Genomic DNA, 19,170 nt, shown 5'->3' on the forward strand with positions numbered 1-19,170 from the left:
ATAGGCTTCATATTTCATTCCACGATTTCAGCAATTTGGTGTGCTTAACGGCTAGTGATAAATTGCGAAAATATTATTTATCATCGCAGTCATTCATGAAATTACATTAGTAAAATTAGCATATTTTACTATGAAGTGTATTTCCAACAGTGTACTTGAAAGGTGTATTGGATCTTTGGGATGCAATGGATTGGGATTGATTGGAGCAAGAAATAATCAAAATAAAAATACCTGATGGTCAGCTTCCAAGAATTTTTAAAGAATTAAGTAATTTCTTACAAGTTTAATGGAAAGTAAAAGTACAGATTCTTTTTTTTTTTTTTTTGTGGTACGCGGGCCTCTCACTGTTGTGGCCTCTCCCGATGCGGAGCTTGTGGCCTCTCCCGTTGCGGAGCACAGGCTCTGGACGCACAGGCTCAGCGGCCATGGCTCACAGGCCCAGCCGCTCCGCGGCACGTGGGATCTTCCCGGACCGGGGCACGAACCCGCGTCCCCTGCATCGGCAGGCGGACTCTCAACCGCTGCGCCACCAGGGAAGCCCCAGAATCTTTTTTTACTGCAATATATTTGATAGTTTCAAATTTTATATTATAATGTACCATTAAAAATGGATTATAAAGTTACATATAGAAACAGTGCTAACTAGGAAAAATGTCTGGAGAGAAAAGGACTAGTAAACTATAGAACTGAGAGAGAAAAGTCACAAAAAAGACAGAGAGACTTGAATGCATAATCTAAATTTCATATGTATATATGTATGTGCATATGTGTATATATACATGTGTGTCATACACACATGTATGAACACTATCTCTTGTTTATAAAAATATAATGCTGTGAATAAAGAAACAAGAAAACAGAACTACATGAGTTAATAAACTATTGAATAAATATAATATTGGTTTTATTATTACATTTTTATTTACGTTTATTTGAAAAACACAAATTTAACAGTGAGATCTCAATATTTTACTGTATGGCTCCCGCCCTCCCTTCGGTACTGTATTACCACGTGCAGAGGCTGCTGTTAGCAGGGTAAAGTATCTTTTTGAAAACATTTTGAGAATTTGTATCATTTCCTTTATAGAGTTAGTATGATCCGACCAACACTTTTCCTTGGAGGAATTTAGTCTCAGGTCATAGGAAATTGACTCTAGGCAGAGCTCTTTGTTATATGGGTAGCAGCCAACATCTCCAACAGTACTGTATATATGCTATTCTTTGAAGTAACTCTTTTATGTAACCTTTTAAAAAAGCTATTTACCAAGTCTACAGAGTAACATGAAATGCTGACTACACATGGTGTATTTCAGATGTGGAGACTGGAAGCTGGTGGGGAATTTCATGAAACCAGTCTCTGTCCCTGGCCTCCTGTCTCGAGAGCTAAGGCGGGCACTTGTGTGATGGAGATGGGATGGGAGGGGTTTCCAGGCATCCTTGAGCAGCTCCTGGCGACAGCTTTCCATGCACACACTCCTTGAGGAGTCAGCACTGAGAACACAGTAGCTCTTTCTTGGCAAGTTTCTACACACTGCAGTTTAAAAGAGAAAGAACAAAAGCTATTTTAGAACTTTTTTCAGAACTCATCAAACGAAAATGAGCTATGGACCAAAGCACAGGAAATGGATTCGGTTGCACAGACTTCCTCAAAGCCTCTCCTGGGAGGCACATACTGGTTTTAGGTACTTGAGGTGTATCAGTTAGCTATCCTGCCAGTGATGCCGCATAACAAATAACAAGATCCTGGTGGCAGGCAGCAATAAGCGTCAGCTGGACAGCTGCTCGGCGGGTCGAGGGTTGGCTGGCAGTCAGGATGGTCTCATGTAGAATGACAGGTGCTCCACATGGCTCTCATCCTTTTGGCTGCCCGCCAGCCACGTGTCATAGGGATGCAGAAGCGTGAGAGGGAGAAAGCCCGATGGCACAGGTTCTTCAAGCCCCAGCTGCATCGCATCAGTCAACGTGCCACCAGCCCCAAGCCTCCTGGCTGAAGGCCAGGGAGGAGGCGGGACTGCCCCTCCCAGGGTGGAGGGGCTCTGAGCCTTCAAGGCTGCACAGAGTGTCACTACCACACGCGGCAAGTACACCCCCTCGTGAGCCTTGTCTCCTGAGTTCTCCTTCCACTAAACTAAGATTTTGCAGTCTCTGTGTGCAAGTGCTTTATTCTCTTTAAAGATTCAGTCTTTTCAGAAGGAAACTCCCTGTCGCGGTTGGTTAAGACGGTCTCCTTGGATTATTCACTCTTCGGGTGACTTTGGGTCGTGTCTGCCCCTCCGGGAGAGAAGCTGTCGGCCCAAGGAGCTGGGCATCCCAGGTTGCGTGCCTACGGCTGCCGTCTCACTCCAGCACAGTTGGCTTTGCTGAGGTGTGACTCGGTGTCCCCTGTCCCTCCCTGGGGATCCACCAGGGTCACCAAGTGGCAGAATATTTGTGTCTTTTGCAAATGATTGTTTTACCTAGTGTTCCTTCCCCTGCTAGAGATTTGCCGCAGGTGAGAACTGCCCGGATTCTGCTTCTTCACCTGGTCCCCTCTGAGGAGCCCGTGAGAGACATGGCCATGAGGGACCTGAGTGGGGCTGGTGGGCCAGGAGTCGGACAGGCAGGCAGGAGAGCCAGGCACAGGCACGCGGTGGACGGAAGGATTAATGACAGAAGTGGCGCGTGGTTTTTGAAATAGTCCGAACCACAGAGATGTATACATAGTGAGCGTGAAAATACTCTGTACCCAGTCTGATCTCACTCCCCTGGGAATGCGGCAGCTGCTGGTAGAAAGTATGGCGCGTGGTATTCTGAGCTCTCCTTTTTCTGTTAATATAAGCACACACACTCATGCACGCACTCACGTCCTCATCCTTCTACGAAAGGGAGAACACTGACTTTGCGTGTCTGGTAGCCGTCGTTCTTGGAAGCTATCAGCTCTGTTTCCATTCTACGATGATTCCCTCGGCTTATAACGAACACGTGTTTTTACTGTTTATTGGTGTGCAGGCTACTAGCCTCAGGAGTCATCCAAGGCCAGGGTCTGAACACAGCTGGCTGGGCTGCAGGTGAGTTTAGGACAGTGGCCCCGGGGGAAGCGGGACAGGGCGGCCAGTGAGCAGAGGAGGAGCTGTGCCCCTGTGGGAGCCTCAGGCCCTGCCAGCTGCAGCCGGGCGAGCTGTTGCCTCCCAGGGAGGACGCCGAGGTAAGGGTGCTGTGCAGGGAGGGATGCGTCTCTGAACGCCCTGTGGGCTGGGCGCTGGTTCAGAGCTTTCTCCAGGCTGAAGGGAACGTTCTGAGCCAGCGTGACTCACACTGTCATGCCCTTGGGATCTGGGTGACGAGCAGATTCTGATCCCCGCGTCCAGGGGTGGTCTGAGAGCCTGCAGGCCTGATGGTCTCAGGCTGCTGCTGCCGCTCGGGCACAGGCCACCCAGAAGCAGCGCCCAGCCTTTGTGGCCCCCGACATCGGGAAAGATCGGCCGTTCAGTGCTCCATCACACATGAGTGAGGTTTCCCGTTGACACATATTTACATATTAACAATTAGAATCTCAAAATTGTCCATGAAAGTGAAGGTCCCTCTTCACTTTAAAGGTATATACATGCATACATATGTATATCTCATACACTCGTGCATATATGCAGACACGTGCAGACGCTTGTACGTATGTTGTATTATTAAGGGTTCTATAGCCTGAGATTGTAGGATTATAGTGAGATTTATTATACAGTAGTGGCTCTGGGATTATGGCTGCTGAGAAGTCCCACCATCCCATCTGCCGGCTGCAAGCTGAGGCCCAGGAGAGCGGGTGGGAGGTTCAAAGGCCTGAGAGCAGGAAGGCGGATCCCAGCCGTGTCTGAAGGCCTGAGAACCGGAGCGCGAGGACAGGAGCAGAGGACACCCCAGCGCTGGCTCAGGCAGAGCGCGGCTCCTTCCTCCACTCTCTCCCTCCATCTGGGCCCCTGCGATGGACGGCCCCCCTCCCTGTGGGGAGCGCAGGCTGCTTCACCCCCCCACCCCCGCGGGGAGTGCAGGGTGCTTCACCCAGGCTGCCGCTCCCAGGTGGCCGTTTGCTCTCAGGTTGCTGACGCCTGGTAGGAGCACAGCTCTAAAAAGTGCTCCCGCTGGGCTGTGTAGACAGTCAGCTCATCGTGTTGGGGACTGGGGGCCGAGTCTTGATTATCCGTGACCAGCGTTCCCCTCTTTGCAGATCAGAGAAACTTCGGGGCCAGTTGTGGGGGGCAGGTTCTGTTCTCTTAAACGCAGTAAGGGTTGTGGGGGGGAGCCAGACAGGATCCCGTTCTTCCAAGGTCACACTTGTACTCGAATTAGAAGGCTACTCATCCACCCCTTGATTCTTAGTCGTTCGCTTTTCTACGTAGACTGTCCCTCTATTTCTTCGGTGATTTAAGGCTTTCATTCCCCTCCCAGAATCAGAGGTTCATGACTGTGCTAATTAGTCGTTGGCATTTCTGCTTCCCGGCGCACAGCCTTTCCGTTGCTCTGTGTCAGGCGTGTGCAGGGAGCGATGCTGAACAGCCTTCTTGCTGGAGGATGAATGTGCCAGTAGGTACTTTGGTGGCAAGTGAGGGCGGGAAGCATAAGACACGCGAACGTCGCTGACTGCCGACGTTCATGCTGCTTAAAGACCTTGATATTTTATTGAAGGCATTTAGCTTCCTCCCCAATCCATCTATTTGGGGAGAAATAAAAAAATCTGTGTGGAATTCTGAAGGAAGAGCTAACCCCCAGTTTTGTTGTCCTGGGATGTGGCCCCTGCCGGCTTGGAGTGACTCTGACCAGAGGTTACACCGGGAGGAGAGATTCAAAGGGTCACTGAGAGCTACCGTTTCCTTACTCTGAAGTACACAGAAATCATCCAGAGTCATACTCCTGGGATGTTACTGAGAAAGCAAAGGACAGGTGGGGCTGGGCAGGAGAGGTGGTGGCCTTAGTGGGGGGCTGGTGAGAGAGGATCAAAGTCGGGACGAAGGGAGGACTGGGTTGATGAGGGCAGAGGTGGGAACTGCCGGGGCAGCAGGAGTGAGACATGGTTGAGTGTCTCCAGCAGGTGTGTCCAGGCTGCTGCTGAATTCGACTTTAAAGATGCTGGTGCCCGGATGAAAACTTGAATGCTAGACGGACACCATGAGCAGAGTTTCCCTTTTCTGTTAAAAAATGAGAAATAAAGAACATTATTGGTGACTAACTGGATTTAGGGGACAATGACCTGGAGGTACTTCCAGGTTCTGAGTTAGCTTCTGAATTATCTAATAATGATATAAATTTGTTAGTAAGTACAGTAAATAATAACTAAGACTACTGTCATTGCTGAATATATTTTATTATAGTCCAGTTTATTGAGCATCTATTAATATGCAAGGCATTGTGTTACATACATTATCAACGTCTGTAATCCTCTAACAATATCCTCTAATGACTCTGCAAGGCAATTGTTGTTATATTCAGCTTATGTATTTGTGGTTGATAGATTAATTGGGAATATTTCAGTAAGTCTGAACTTTTGTGAATGCAGCCAGGGTAGCCTTAACTTTCCATGTGCTTCTTATGAAATAATGCAAACACAAGAATATACAATAAAACGGAGGTTTTATAGAAAAAGAAAACATTCGTAAGTGATCAGTGTTTTAGCGAGTATGACTGTAATCTTTTTGTAATAATCACAGCACGCCTCTTAGGCCGTGTGCTCCTGTCCGTAACCTGTTCGTCTGTTCAGTCCAAAATGGCCAATTCAGAGACAGCCAGCTTGATGGACTCTGAAGCTTCGGCTGGACTGGTTGTTGGGCTCGGTGGAGAGTCAGTTCAGTGAAAAGCACAGGTATTTGTGGTTTCAGACGTGCTCGGGTTCCGCCTTGGAGGCATTGCCATCTCAGGTCTGTGTCAGGTGTGTGTGAGGGATGGGTGGGCTCTCCCTTCTGCTCCAGCCCTGACACCGGGGATCCGCAGCCCCGCCTGGGAGCGGGCAGAGCCTGGGGCTGCGTGGGGGGCCGACTGTGTCCATGGCCGCCCGTACCTCCTGACCCCCAGGTGCATCCCGCTCCTGAGTTTCTCAGCTCTGCATGCAGCCCGGGAGGATGAGAAATGGAGGCGGCCTTTCCCCAGACCACCCTGCCCGGGCACAGAGATGGGAGCCCTCCACGGGGACAGGTGCTGGCGGCTCACCCCTGGTGGTGACTCCTCACTAAAGGGAATCTCCCTGCCTGAGACCCGTGGCCACCGCCATGGCAAGTTCTGGACAGCAGGCCTCTGATGGGCTGTGGCTCTCTCCTGGGGCCGCCAGCCTTGCTGTGGTGAGGAGGCCAGAGGCAGGGGACACACCGGAGGGAGGACGTGAGTAGCGGGGAGAGAGTGGGAGGCGCGTCCCCCCTGCTCCCGGAGCCCACCTGGCCCGGCGCAGCGACCTCCCGCAGCTGGTAGCTGACACGGAGGCCAGCAGGTGTAAGAATGTCCCACATTCCGGTCTTTGTTTGGCTTCTGTGCTTTTATTTTGAAGCAGGAAAGCTCAGTTCCTTCCAAATTTTGCACAAACATTAAAACACAACATTTTCTCTGTCCATATGCCCTGAGGCATAAACAGGATTCCTCTTTGTTCAAAATGAACCCAGTTTGCATTGCTCGGGCTTTTAAACTTATAAACGATAATTATTATTTTTGATTACGTGTATTTACTGTGTGGCTAATTTACCTTGAATGCCTTGACATTGAACTTGTGGATGTAGTTTTCTCTCCTTCACACCAGCTGTTGCACCGATTATTTCTCACTTCCTTTAGTTGTCTGCTCCGTAAGACGGTGCTTCAGGTCCTCAGCTGCGGAGCAGGAAAAACTGCTTCTTCTCGATTCTGATTTCCATGGCTCTCATCTTAATTTTTATGGCTCTGAAGGAAAACTTGAAAACCCAGTCATTTTCTGGATTCTCCACTGTGCTTTGAAAGGTGGTTACCTGTTTCTAAGACTGACAAGAATTCTGCCGAGTGGAGAAACACAGGGCAAGTTAGGTGCTTAAGGGACATTCGTATGTGGAGTCTGGGGTTTGTGACCCTGAGGTGTGTATCCTTTAAGTCATTTCATCTCATTCAGATGATTTAAAACAAAGTCACTAATTTTGAATCTGCATTCACGCAGCCGAGAACACTTATTTTAGCCTAACTTTGGGTACCGTTACACACACAAAGAGCACTGCTCGTGTGAGGGACGGTGTGTGATACCCAGGGATGTGCAGCGACATGGGAATTTTTCTTCATCTGCATCTCAGGGGGTCCATATTCTAGTACTTTGGGGGGACCACTTCTGTACTGGTTGTGAGATTTGGGGGCTTCCTTCTGATGTGTTGCTTCGGGTGTCAGCGTTAAATGGCAACTGGGTCTTGAAATTAATCGAAGCCTCTCCTTGTCTGGAATAAAAACAAGTGGGAGTGTCACAAGGGCAGTGCTCTGAGCTGGTGTCCTTGGAGCCCTTTCGTTATGAGGAAAATGAGGACGGCCTGCGTTCTCCCCAACCCCCGCCCCCCGGTCTTGAATGCGCTTGTTCTCAGATCAGGTGCCAGTCTTCTTAGATCATTACTGATGATTCGGGCTATAGTTTCTGGTCTGAGCAGCTTGGCCAGGTCACTGTCTCTGGGCTTCGCTGTTGGATGTTCGTGTCTGGGGTACGTGGTCCATCACAGAGGAAACTTCATCAGCCTGTAGCAGTTTGGCTCTCCTCGCAGTGTTTGTCCTCTGCTAAGCTGGTAAGATGCCCGAGGCAGAAGGAAGCCCGTGCTCGTCCAAGGGGAGTGAGTTGGAATCCCAGTGCTGCAAGCTTGGATCCTGAACAAGGGCTGCGCCCTCAGCACCTCCTTGTTCCCACCTGTGAAATGGGACGAGCAGCTTTCCCCTCAGTGACATGCTGGTGGCATTAATGAGCAAAAGTGCCCGGACCAGGACTTGGTGCGGGACAGACACACTGCAGAGTGATGTGGGTTATTCTTCTTATTATAAACCATGTTGTCATTGTCATGTTATCTCCAAATTATTATTACTGTCTCCAGTGATCAGAAACACTTTCTACTTACCACTGTATTCAGAATTCCTAAGGCAGAAGTGCTCTCATTAGCGTAGAAACAGTGATTTTATGAAGATTGAAGTTTGCCAGACTTGCTTTTTTTTTTTGGTTATTTGCACAGGTTATTGGTGTTTTCTTATGTTTTATCTGGGAGATCTGGGGGAGGGACTTGGGACAGAGTGACCAGGAGGACCCTTGGGCAACGCCGGGTGTTGGAGGGGCTCGGTGAGCGAGGGGCAGACTGTGAGGGGGTGACCCTGACCCTGACCCGAGAGCTGAACCAGACCTGCAGGCCGATGGGTCCCAACGATACTTCCCCAGGATGCCCGTCACCAGCATCTAGTCTCAGAGCAGCCATGCGGGCAGAGCCAGGGTAGACCCTGCGCCCTTTGTCTGTCAAGTCACTGCAGTAAGAGCAAAGTTTATCTGATTATCTTGTCACTGGCTGGGGCGGGGGTTAAAGGGGGCAGGACACAGACTCAGAGCAGAGTCTAATGTTTCAGGAAAGTGCCCTGGAATAAGAAAGCTGACCAAGCAGTTACGGGACCCCAACTGGGTCAAAGTGTGTGTGTGTGTGTGTGTGTGCGTGTGTAAGCCTCTGTGTCGGAGTGCTGTGTGACCCTGTGTGAGTGTGCATACACACATACTTTGTTTAATTTTTGTAGTTATTGGTTTTTAGGGTAAAGACTTTGGGATCTGTTTATATTCTAAGAGTCAACAGAGAGCAATTGAAGACACAGAAAAGGGTGGTCTTCAAAGAAAACTTGAATAAATCACAGTGGTGTCGCTTCACCCTCCCTGGGGCAGAACACAAGCCCAGCTGTGGTAATGGGGGAGCCCTCAGGGGCGATGCCCAGGGGAGCAGAGAGGCGAGATGGCCCCAGGCACCCGGCGGTGGGCCTCCGGCGGGTCTTCCTGTACCGAGTGGGACGCTGCTCAGCTGGTCCTCTGCCCCACTGCCCACTGGGACGTCTCTGAGGCCCGTGGCCGCCAAAGCCTGATATGGAGCCATTAGTTAACAGTGAGGAACTTGACCGAGGGAAATGGTGAAACGCAGCTCTGACGAAGTGCACAAATCATGTCTGGTCTCTGCTCCCTTAGACGCACAGCTGATTGGGAACTTTTGGGGTCCCCGCCCCTCCTAGTTGATTCATGGGGAATTAAGAACTATGCTTGCATGCTCTGTGGCCCCAGGGATGGGGCTGGGGACAGGTCGTCACCAAGGATGGAATTCTGCCCCAAGGTCAATGACACAGGACAGGGAGGGCAGGTGATTGACTCGGCATAGCCACTGCCCCCGCCTGACGGGACCCCAGGGCTCCTCTCATGACCTCCCCAGAAGGCTCTGAATTGGGAAGGACCCTGCCCACATGTGAGAGGGGGCAGGAGGGGACCAGGCGAGAATGCCCACGTGAGAGAGACCATGCCAGTGGCTGTGTGCGTGATGTCCTCTCCTGAGAGGGACGGTCCCAAACGGCCAGGCCACATCTTGATTGTTTCACGGAGCTTCACTCTGCAGAGATCCACTGCACTGAGCAAGCCACCCGAAAACCTCGAACTTTCTCCTCTCTCATCAGGAAACTTAGTGCCCTGGCCACACACACCCTGTGGGTGCCTCCTGACTTAGACGGAGAAATTACAGTAAGTCTCCCGTCTGCCAATAGAGATACGCACCTTTCTCAGAATGCTGGACTGTGTGTAAAGGAGCCCACGCGTTTTTCAGACTCGTGGGCCATTAGAGCAGCACGAATTCACGCACGGATAGTAAACAGAACATTGTCCCAAATATAGCCATCGCTATCCAAACAGAAACACCCCGTGTGAATAATTCTGAGGTGTTTGTCAGAGGGGGGACATCTCTGGATGCGTCATCGTGTTTGCCAGGGTAAAGCCAGCACCTGCAGAGAGACAACATCTCAGCGGCCTGGGACCTGTGACTGTTTCGTTTTTACCACGTAACACATCACACAGTTGAGCTCCAGACGGAGGAAGGTAGCCCGGGTTTGGGTTGCTGCAGAATGTGGACTACTGCCAGGGCTTTGAGGGATTCAGTGGGTTTCCGTGTTCCCTGAGGGCTAGGACTTGTGGGCCTGGGGGGACCCGGGCGGAAGGGATCACCCTGTGGCCGCAGCTGGGCTCCTCCATTCACTGCAGGTTGAGGCCAGTGTAGGTGGGGGTGCCGCGCAGGCTCTCGTGCGAGACGGGGCCAGCAGTCCGCAGAGGGACCCCCGCTGCTTCCTGGACGATGTCAGTGCAGCAGACAGTGGCCACGCTGCCTCCTGTCTGAGGAGGACGCATCCTGGGGTCTGTGTTTAGTGGCAGCCCGGGGACTTGCCTGGCTGTAAAAAACATGGTACCGAGTTCATTTTGCGAAGAGCTCAAATCTGTGTGGTTTTTTTAATATTTTATTTTATTTCTTTATTTTTGGCTGCGTTGGGTCTTCGTTGCCGCACGCGGGCTTTCTCTAGTTGCGGCGAGCGGGGGCTACTCTTCCTTGCGGTGCGTGGGCTTCTCATTGCGGTGGCTTCTCTTGTTGCGGAGCACGGGCTCTAGGCGCGGACTTCAGTTGTCGTGGCACGCGGGCTCAGTAGTTGTGGCTCGCTGGCTCAGTAGTTGCGGCACTCAGGCTCTAGAGCGCAGGCTCAGTAGCTGTGGTACGCGGGCCTAGTTGCTCTTCGGCATGTGGGATCTTCCCGGGCCAGGGTTCAAACCCGTGCCCCCTGCATTGGCAGACGGATTCTTAACCACTGAGCCACCAGGGAAGTTCTCAAATCTGTTTTTAATGAACAATAAAAGCACATATAATTTTTAACCTGTTTGGCATATTTTAAGAGTGTGCTACTTTTGGATGCTGTATGCCTGTTATAAACCTTTTGGAAATCTCCCACTTGGAGACCTGGTTGGAAGAGCCCGTCTTTTGCAGGCTCCCTGCTGCTGCTCGGAGGAGGTGGGTTTCTGGGGATGGTGCTCTTTTCTCCTGTGCAGGGTCTTTCTCCACTGCCTTCCCTGCCCTCTCCCTGGGGGGTTTCTCCTCATGGCACCTCTTGGCGGTTTCTGTAGAAGTTGACATTGAGAGGAAAGCCCCTCGGTTCTATGTACTGGTGTTACCATCTCAGGACTGAATCTCCTCCCTAATGCATAACAGCATGTTTCTCAGCATTAAAGCTGTGTTTGTATATACACAAGTAGACTAGTGTAGCATAAAAGAAGAAGTGTGGTTAAAGTTTTGAATTCACAGGAAATATCTTCTTTAGGAATCTTTATAAGTTAAATGCATAGAAATATACAATTGGCGTTACCAATGAAATTGGCTGCTAATAAAGAGATGGTTTCCTTGATAAAACTTTAAGACACATTCTGCTCAGAATGTCTCTAAAAGGCATAGGTTTCAAAATTCTGAATGTGCTCTTTCCCTAAAATCGGCTGATGAACTTTGGAATCAGCGCTTTCCTTGAGCTGCAAACTTTCCGGAGAATTAGGTGGGACATTGGGACTCAGTCATGGAGAGAAAAACACTTTTGAATTTACTTCCTTCTTTCCTTGGGAGACCAGGATCTCTATCCTCACCTGTTACTTGGACACAGAAGCTGCTCTACATCTGAGGTGACCTGCTGACGTGTGACCTGCCCACCCACACTTGTGTTCTGGGGTCAGTTTTCTGGTGTCTGCAGAGTGGAGGCTGCCAGTCAAAGTGTCCTCTCTGTTCATTCTCGGATCAGTCCAGGCCGACAGGGAACGGTCCCCCGTTTGGTCCGTGCCTGGGGTGTTAATCAAGTCTAGGAAAGACAGGGCATCGGCCAGTATTGTAAAATCACACTTACAGAGCACCAAGCATTTATTCAGCACTTACTTAACTAAGTAGTAATTCAGCACCTATGAAGCACTTACTTCGTGATGTGCACTCTTTATACATCTTACCTCCTGTGACCCTCAAGTCAAGCCCAGGGAAAGGTGCTGGTCTTATCTCCACGGTTTACAGGAGAGGAAGCCACAGCCCAGGTAGCTTACGGAAGAACTCCGAGGCGGTGAGTCCAGAGCCGAAGTCCGTGCTCTGGGTCACGATGTAAAACGTGCACAGTGGGTCTGGGGAGCTGGGGTTGAGTGTGAAAGGGATGCAGGGCTCCAAGGTGTCACTGGCAGCGCTGGCTTCTGTTCTGGGTTTTGTTTTTATTTCGCCAGCATCTCCGTGGGATGAGACCCAGGCACATTTTCCAGGTTACAAAGACAGGATGGCAGAATCTAGACAGTGTCTGTCTGTGCACGTGTGTGGTGTGTGTGTGGGTGTGTGTATCCCGCACTCTGCTCTGTGCTGGGTGCCAGGGACCTGCCGAGCAGGCAGGGGTCCACCAGGGCTGGGGTTCAGCCCATCCCCCAGGAGGGTCCTAGGGCGGCAGAGGGCGGCCTTTCAACCACAGCCTTTACGGTAACAATCGACTTTAATTTTGCCTTCCAGTTGTTTCATAACTGTTTTGTGGTGACAACTCTGGTTTAAATCACTTAGTGTGGCATAAATGGGAGATGCAGGTAGATGAGCCTTAACTCCCATGGCCGTGGCCTTGGGGTGCCTGCCCATAGGTGGACTCTGTGCCCCAGAGGCTCCTCGGGGGGAGCGGCTGGGGAAGCTTTCCCCGGGGGATTTGGGGATGTGGACAGGGAGCAGAGAGGAAGCCGCCCAGGGGCCTGAGCACCACACCCTGTGTAGCTCAGGGTCGGAGACCATGGGCTGCTGACTGGTCTTGGGCCAAGGGCCATGCAACCCCCAACAAATATTTATTGAGCACCTACTGTGTGCCAGGCTCCATGACCAGCACAGGGATCACCTGGGGGAGAAGGAAATGTCCAGGCAGCCCGTTGCTGGTGGGGACGACTCAGACCAGAAGTCCACCACCCAGCCTCTGCGTGCGCATACGTCTAAGAGTGGTCTGGTCCTCCAGGAGTGCGGCCGGGGCTCTGCCTGGCGGGAGGAAGACGGGCAGCTCCTGGAGGTGGCATCTGGGTCAGAGTCTGAAGGATGCACAGGACATATTATACTTCTCTAAGGGACAAGGGCTGTCTGGGAAGCAGGGGACTCTGGCCACTCGGTGAATTTTCAGTGCGGCTGGAATGCACCAGGGCTGCTGAGCACGTGCTTGTGTCTTTGTGGAGGACAACATGGTGACTTTAGAAGTGATCTGGGTCCATCTGGGACAGCAGAGCTACTCCAATAACCTGCCCGGCTTTGCCCAAATGTCCCTTGACACTGATGGTCCAAGTTACCCACTGAGGGCTAACTGAAGATGGGAAGGGACTCTGAGGTCTGGTGAATCAGCTTCACGTGGGAGCTCAGGACCAGCCGACCTGGCTCAGACGTGAGCCCCGGCCCCTCAGAACCCCACCCTTCACTTGGCAGGGCCTCAGAGCCACGTGCAGGGGATGCCAGGAAGCCTGTGGGTATCTGCAAGGAGCTGGGAATTCACACAAAAAATGCCCAGTTCTTCAGTCAACAGAGTCACTGAGTTTTGTTTCGTTTTGTTTGTTTTACATGGAAAGCCCCTCCCCATTCTGACACACAGGGAACCTCTGCTGGGTTAAACTGATTCACAGCATCCCCACTGTAGGACAGACCGGTACCTGGGCGGGTTTCTCAGGACCCGGGAATGCGCAGTCCTCCCACTAAGCATCCCAGCCTCTTGCGGGGCAGGTGTCCGGTTTTCCCCGTTTTTGTCTCGAGCTCAGCACGTCAGTAGCCCTAAGCTTCTGCTGACCTAAGTTCTCACGTTCACGTGTCAGTCGCTCTTTGAATCAGGCATTTGTTGAGCAAACAAAGCAGAGACAGGACACAGCAACCACATTTGTTCAGGGCTTACCTTGATCCAGATGCCCTTGTAAGTGCTTCGCTTAAAGAAGTTCACTGAACCTCCCCCGCAGCACTGGACACAGCTCTGGGGATTGTCTAGATCTGCAGAAAGGGACTGGAACACAGCCTGGCTGGACAGACAGAGAGCGGCCCCATCTGAGCCAGAACCCGACTGAGTCTGCGGGGCTCCCGGAGTCTGAGCTCTTAGCTGCTCTCCGATAGTTTACTAGGAATTTGAAGAACAGAATCGTGTTTAAGTACCTTATAGAAGTTCACAAATGGCTGGTCCTAGTGAAGAATTGTTTTATAATATGAGCTACGGCTCCAATTACATCTGTTTTCAGTGTTTGAATTTCTGTAGAAATGTCCTGGATTTCCAGCCCTCCCAGCATCTCAGGGAAGATCGAAATGCAGGCGTTGATTCTGTAGAGTCTGGGTGATCCTTTCTCCCACCCTGAAATGCAAGACATTCCGGGGTGTTGGGACTGCACCAGCCACAGGAGGGGCCCCGCCTGGACTCTAGGGGGCTGCAGCCGCTCCACACCCCCCATTGCTGATGCCGCCTCTGATTGAGGCCGATTAGGAAATGGTTTTCTGGGCTGCCTGCCTCACAGGGGTGGAAAGGGGCATTTGGGGGCTGATTAGTGATTAAAGTCTGCAGATCCGACAAGCGCTGAAGGTCTAACAGTGGGCTGTGGGGAGGGTGTATTTGGAACCTTTCTATAAAGAGTGATCCAGGGGCACAGCCCCGCAGGGGCACCTTTGTCACCTGTCATGGCATGTGTCACCCAGAGCCTGTACCATATCCTCTTGAACTGTCCTAACTACTCACGCCTTAGCAATTTTCATCTTATTGTAAAATGAGCTTTTATTTGCATCTGTGGTCACTCGGCATTCACAAGTTAATTAGTTGTTTTATCAGCCATCAGTAAATAACAGGCCTAATTTAGTAGTTTCAGGTGTAATTAAGAATCTTGGAATAGCAGACTTCTATATGTGCAAATTAGAGGGACCCTGAGACCCTTCAAAGAATTATCGACACACATTTGTCAAATCACCTGGAACCTCGCCTCTTTTATTTTCCCTTCCTTTTTGCATGCTAAATTTAATTATGGGTTCATTAGGTAAGGTCTAATAATTATCATCTTACAGGTGCCATTTCTAAATGAATGAAAGTTCCCATCATGCATTTGGCTGGATGAATGAGTTTCCCATCATGCACTCGGGATACTCAATATCAGGTCATGGATGTGGACGTTGAGGAGGATTTTCGAGATCTTTTCTATAAGACCTTGCAAAATAAACTGAGCCATGGGTCTGAGGGCAATGGGGAGAGGGGACGGCTTTCTTGCCTGGTCTCTGAAGCTGAGTTAAGATGGTGTGAGCAGGCAGAGAGAGAGGACAGGGAAGCAGACACAGCTTGGCTGACCTTACCCGCACCTCAGTGCATCACTCAGGGGATGAGACGGTCTCCTGTCCACCTGAGAGATGAGGGTAACGAGGCTCACTGCACCTTGTGTCTCAAAGCCTTTGTGTGTTGTGTCTGAGTTTTGCTAGAGTGAGAGCCAAACCAAGAATTAAATGTAGCTGGGAGATTTTAGCAGTGGGTACAAACGTAAGCTTCCAGCCCAGAAAGCCAACTCAGGATGCTAAAGTGCTCCCCTAAAATAATCTAGGCTTCTCTGGTGAAACTTTTAATAATCCCATGAGAATAATAATCGTAGTAACAGCATTTATCTTGCTCACCTTGCAAGCCCTTGGGGAAGGCACTGGTAGGTGCTGCTATGATTCTCTCTCCAGATAAAGACGCTGAGGCACAGAGAGGTTGTGCCTCTCTTCTGGGGCCACACAGCCAGAGGGCCAGAGTGATTTCTCCATGGAGTCCCCTCCCTGTGCTTCCCCAGGCAGCACCAGCTTCCACAGAAAGAATGCATGGCCCTCAGTGTGTTTGTGTACATGTCTGTACGAAGACTTAGACTTACCGTGTCTTATCATCTGTCGTTGCTTCGTAACCTGGAAAAAATAAGAAAATCTATGAATGGTTGTATACCCGCTCAGCAGTAGCACAAAGAGGATTTTCCCCAGGACTAGTTCTATGGACATTTCTGTCTGTTTGATGACTTGGATGCTTTACAGTTCTGGCATAATCCTTTCAATCAGAGAAATGGGTGCTGCCAGCCACTGGGTGTCCAGGAGGTGCCTATGGGTGAATGGCCAGGTAGCCAGCTCTCTGGCACTTCCTGGGGCAGAGCCCACCCTCAGGCCTGAGTCCACATCCCAGAGTCATCTTCCTCCGCTTGGGCAATTCCTGTGCGGTGGCTGAGCAGTTAGAGCAGCATTAGGGCAGTTCGAGGCTCTAAATGTTAATGACGTACACTGTATGGATGAAAGAAGCCACTTAAAATCTTTCTTACAAATTTCCACCTTTGGCTGGAACTTGGGCTGCAGCCTGACTTTTCTTCCATGGGTCTGGGAGGTGAATGAAGGTGTCACTGTGCCCCAAGGTGTAACACGTCGTGGCAAGTTATGAGGTTCTATCAAATCTAGCACCTGAGTCCTGGGCCCTGCAACTTTCTACCACCCACGGGTCTCCCATTATGCCGCACCTCTCCACACCATGGATTCTTGTTTTAAAGGATTTTGCCTGCAAAATAAACTGCATCAAAGGCATAGTTCCTTTTCCAATTTGAATTGGGTATTAATGGTTCTGATTTGAATCAACATCTTTTCATCTGCCTGTTGGCCATCCGTATGTCTTCTTTGGAAAAATGTCTGTTCAGGTCTTCTGACCATTTTTAATTGGGTTTTTGTTTTTTTGATGTTGAGTTGTATGAACTGTTAATATATTTTGGATATCAACCCCTTAGCGGTCATATCATTTGCAAATATTTTCTCCCATCCCATAGATTGTCTTTTCATTTTGTCGATGGTTTCTTTTGCTGTACAAAAGCTTTTAAGTTTAATTAGGTCCAATTTGTTTATTTTTGCTATTGTTTCCTTTGCCTTAGGAGACAGATCAAATATATATATATATATATATATAGCTGCAATTTACGTCATAGACTGTCCTGCCTGTTTTCCTCTAGGAGTTTTATAGTATCTGGTCTTACATTTAGGTTTTTAATCCATTTTGAGTTTATTTTTGTATATGGTGTTAGAGAATGTTCTAATTTCATTCTTTTATAGGCAGCACCACTTATTGAAGAGACTGTCTTTTCTCCATTGTATATTCTTGCCTCCTTTGTTATAGATAAGTGGACCATAAGTGTTTATTTCTGGGCTCTCTATTCTGTTCCATTGATGTATGTGTCTGTTTTTATGGCTGTACCATACTGTTTTGATGACTGTAGCTTTGTAGTGTAGTCTGAAGTCAGGGCGCATGATTCCTCCAGCTCTGTTCTTTCTCAAGATTGTTTTGGCTATTTGGGGTCTTTTGTGTTTCCATACAACTTTTAAAATTATTTGTTCTATTTCTGTGAAAAATTGGTATTATGATAGGGATTGCACTGAATCTGCAGATTGCCTTGGGTAGTATGATTATTTTAACAATATTGATTCTTCCAATCCAAGAACATGGTATATCTTTTCATCTGTTTGTGTCATCTTCACTTGCTTTCACCAGTGTCATAGTTTTCTGAATACAGGTCTTGTACCTCATTTAGGTAGGTTGATTCCTAGGCATTTTATTCTTTTTGATGCGATTATAAATGGGATTTTGTTTCCTTAATTTCTCTTTCGGAGAGTTCACCATTTTTGTCAGTGTGCTGAGCTCTTTCACTTCACCTGTACACTGTCGCCCCAGGATCCTCATGGGTGAGGGTTGTGCTCTCTGAAACATGCAAGATGGTCCATGAAGCCCCCACCACCCCTCCAGACTTGGGGGCTGTTTCCTCAGTTTGATAGCCCCTGCTCTTCAGTTACTAACTTCAAAGTGCAGGAGAACTTCACTGAGGCACTCAGCAGAAAGGGGAAGGAGCTTTCCGAGAACACCTGGTGACATTGGATTGATGGACCCTCAGAACGTCGTAAGCTTTTCCAAGAGTGGGTTTTAACTTGTCCACATGCAAACAATTATTGTGGTTCTCTGTATCACTTTGCCTGTTGGCTGATTTCATTCTAAAACTGTCTCCTTTCGCTGATGGGATGTGGCAGGTTGTGGCGGAGGTACCTGCTTCCCAGCCTTATGTATACGGGTCCATAGATAAGCAGAGCAGACGGGGCAGGGAGATAGACAGAGAGAGAGGGAGGGAGGGAGGGAGGGAGAGGGGCTAGACCATGTAAAGGGGACACTCCATGGGAACCTGTCTTTTGTGCTGCCCATCTACACTCTCCTTCCGGGATGCCATCCCCTGCAGGGCCTTGATGGGGGATGGGCTCTCTCCCCTGGGTGCCTTGACTTCCAGGCGGAGGCAGGCCTGTCAGCGTCCAGTGCACTCCCTTCTTTCACCCTGGAACCCCCGATCCTGTGGCTCCGTGCTCAGTCTCTGGCCAGGAGTTGCTCCCTGGGAACCACATGGAGTGATGGTCAAATGTGCATGGCAGAGCTCAGGGAGACCCAGGAGGCTCCACTGAGAAGATGCACGAGGTGAGGTGGGCGTTTAGAACGGACTCTGCTGATTCTGATCTCCCTGCAGGGAAACCAGCCACTGTCCAGAGGACCATGACACCTCCAGCTCAGTTCCAGGACACAGCAACATGAGCAAGAGTTGAGGGAGGCCCCGGAGTGGGACCTGGATGGGCGTCCGGCCACAGGTCACAGGTCAAAGGGGAGTCGGGGCTGGCAGCCTCACCTTCCCATCAGTGATGGTCTGGCACTAGAAAAGAGACATCTGGCCCAGAGATGAGGAGATTGAAACTGGTTAGCACTGGACAGTGTCGGGGCCCTAACGAATGGTTTAGGGCTTAGACACCATGGTCCTAGAATCAGAGGTCTAGGGTTCAAAATTAAGCTTTATCATGTAAAAGCTGTTTGATCTTAGGAAAGTTACTTTACCTCTCTGTTCCTCAGATTCTTTACTATAAAATGTGGATATTTATAGTGCAGAGGGTAGAGGGAAGAATTTAATTAAATGCTACAAGTGAGGATAATTAATGCAGGGCCTTGTACCAAGTAAAGCTCCAAAAGTGTGAGCAGTTATAGTGAAGATGGTGATGGCAGCTGCCATGGTGATGGTGAGGCTGATGGTTTTGGTGATGGTGGTCATGGTAGTGGTGATGATGATGGTGATGGTGATGGTGAGGCTGATGGTGGTGGTGATGGTGACGGAGGTGGATCTGGTAGCAGTGGTGG

At 49.9% G+C, this 19,170-nt stretch overlaps 1 protein-coding gene across 1 annotated transcript in view; it reads left to right on the forward strand.

The window, feature by feature from the left end:
• TCERG1L (transcription elongation regulator 1 like) overlaps window positions 1-19,170 on the forward strand; it is a 204,739-nt gene that overhangs the window by 77,356 nt on the left and 108,213 nt on the right. Inside the window, exon 5 of the mRNA XM_065894682.1 lies at window positions 4,588-4,597. Within this exon, the coding sequence (XP_065750754.1) occupies window positions 4,588-4,597 (10 nt within the window). The remainder of the gene's footprint in view (window positions 1-4,587; window positions 4,598-19,170) is intronic.

The sequence above is a fragment of the Phocoena phocoena genome, chromosome 16 (assembly GCF_963924675.1).
Source record: "Phocoena phocoena chromosome 16, mPhoPho1.1, whole genome shotgun sequence".
NCBI classification, from domain to species: domain Eukaryota; kingdom Metazoa; phylum Chordata; class Mammalia; order Artiodactyla; family Phocoenidae; genus Phocoena; species Phocoena phocoena.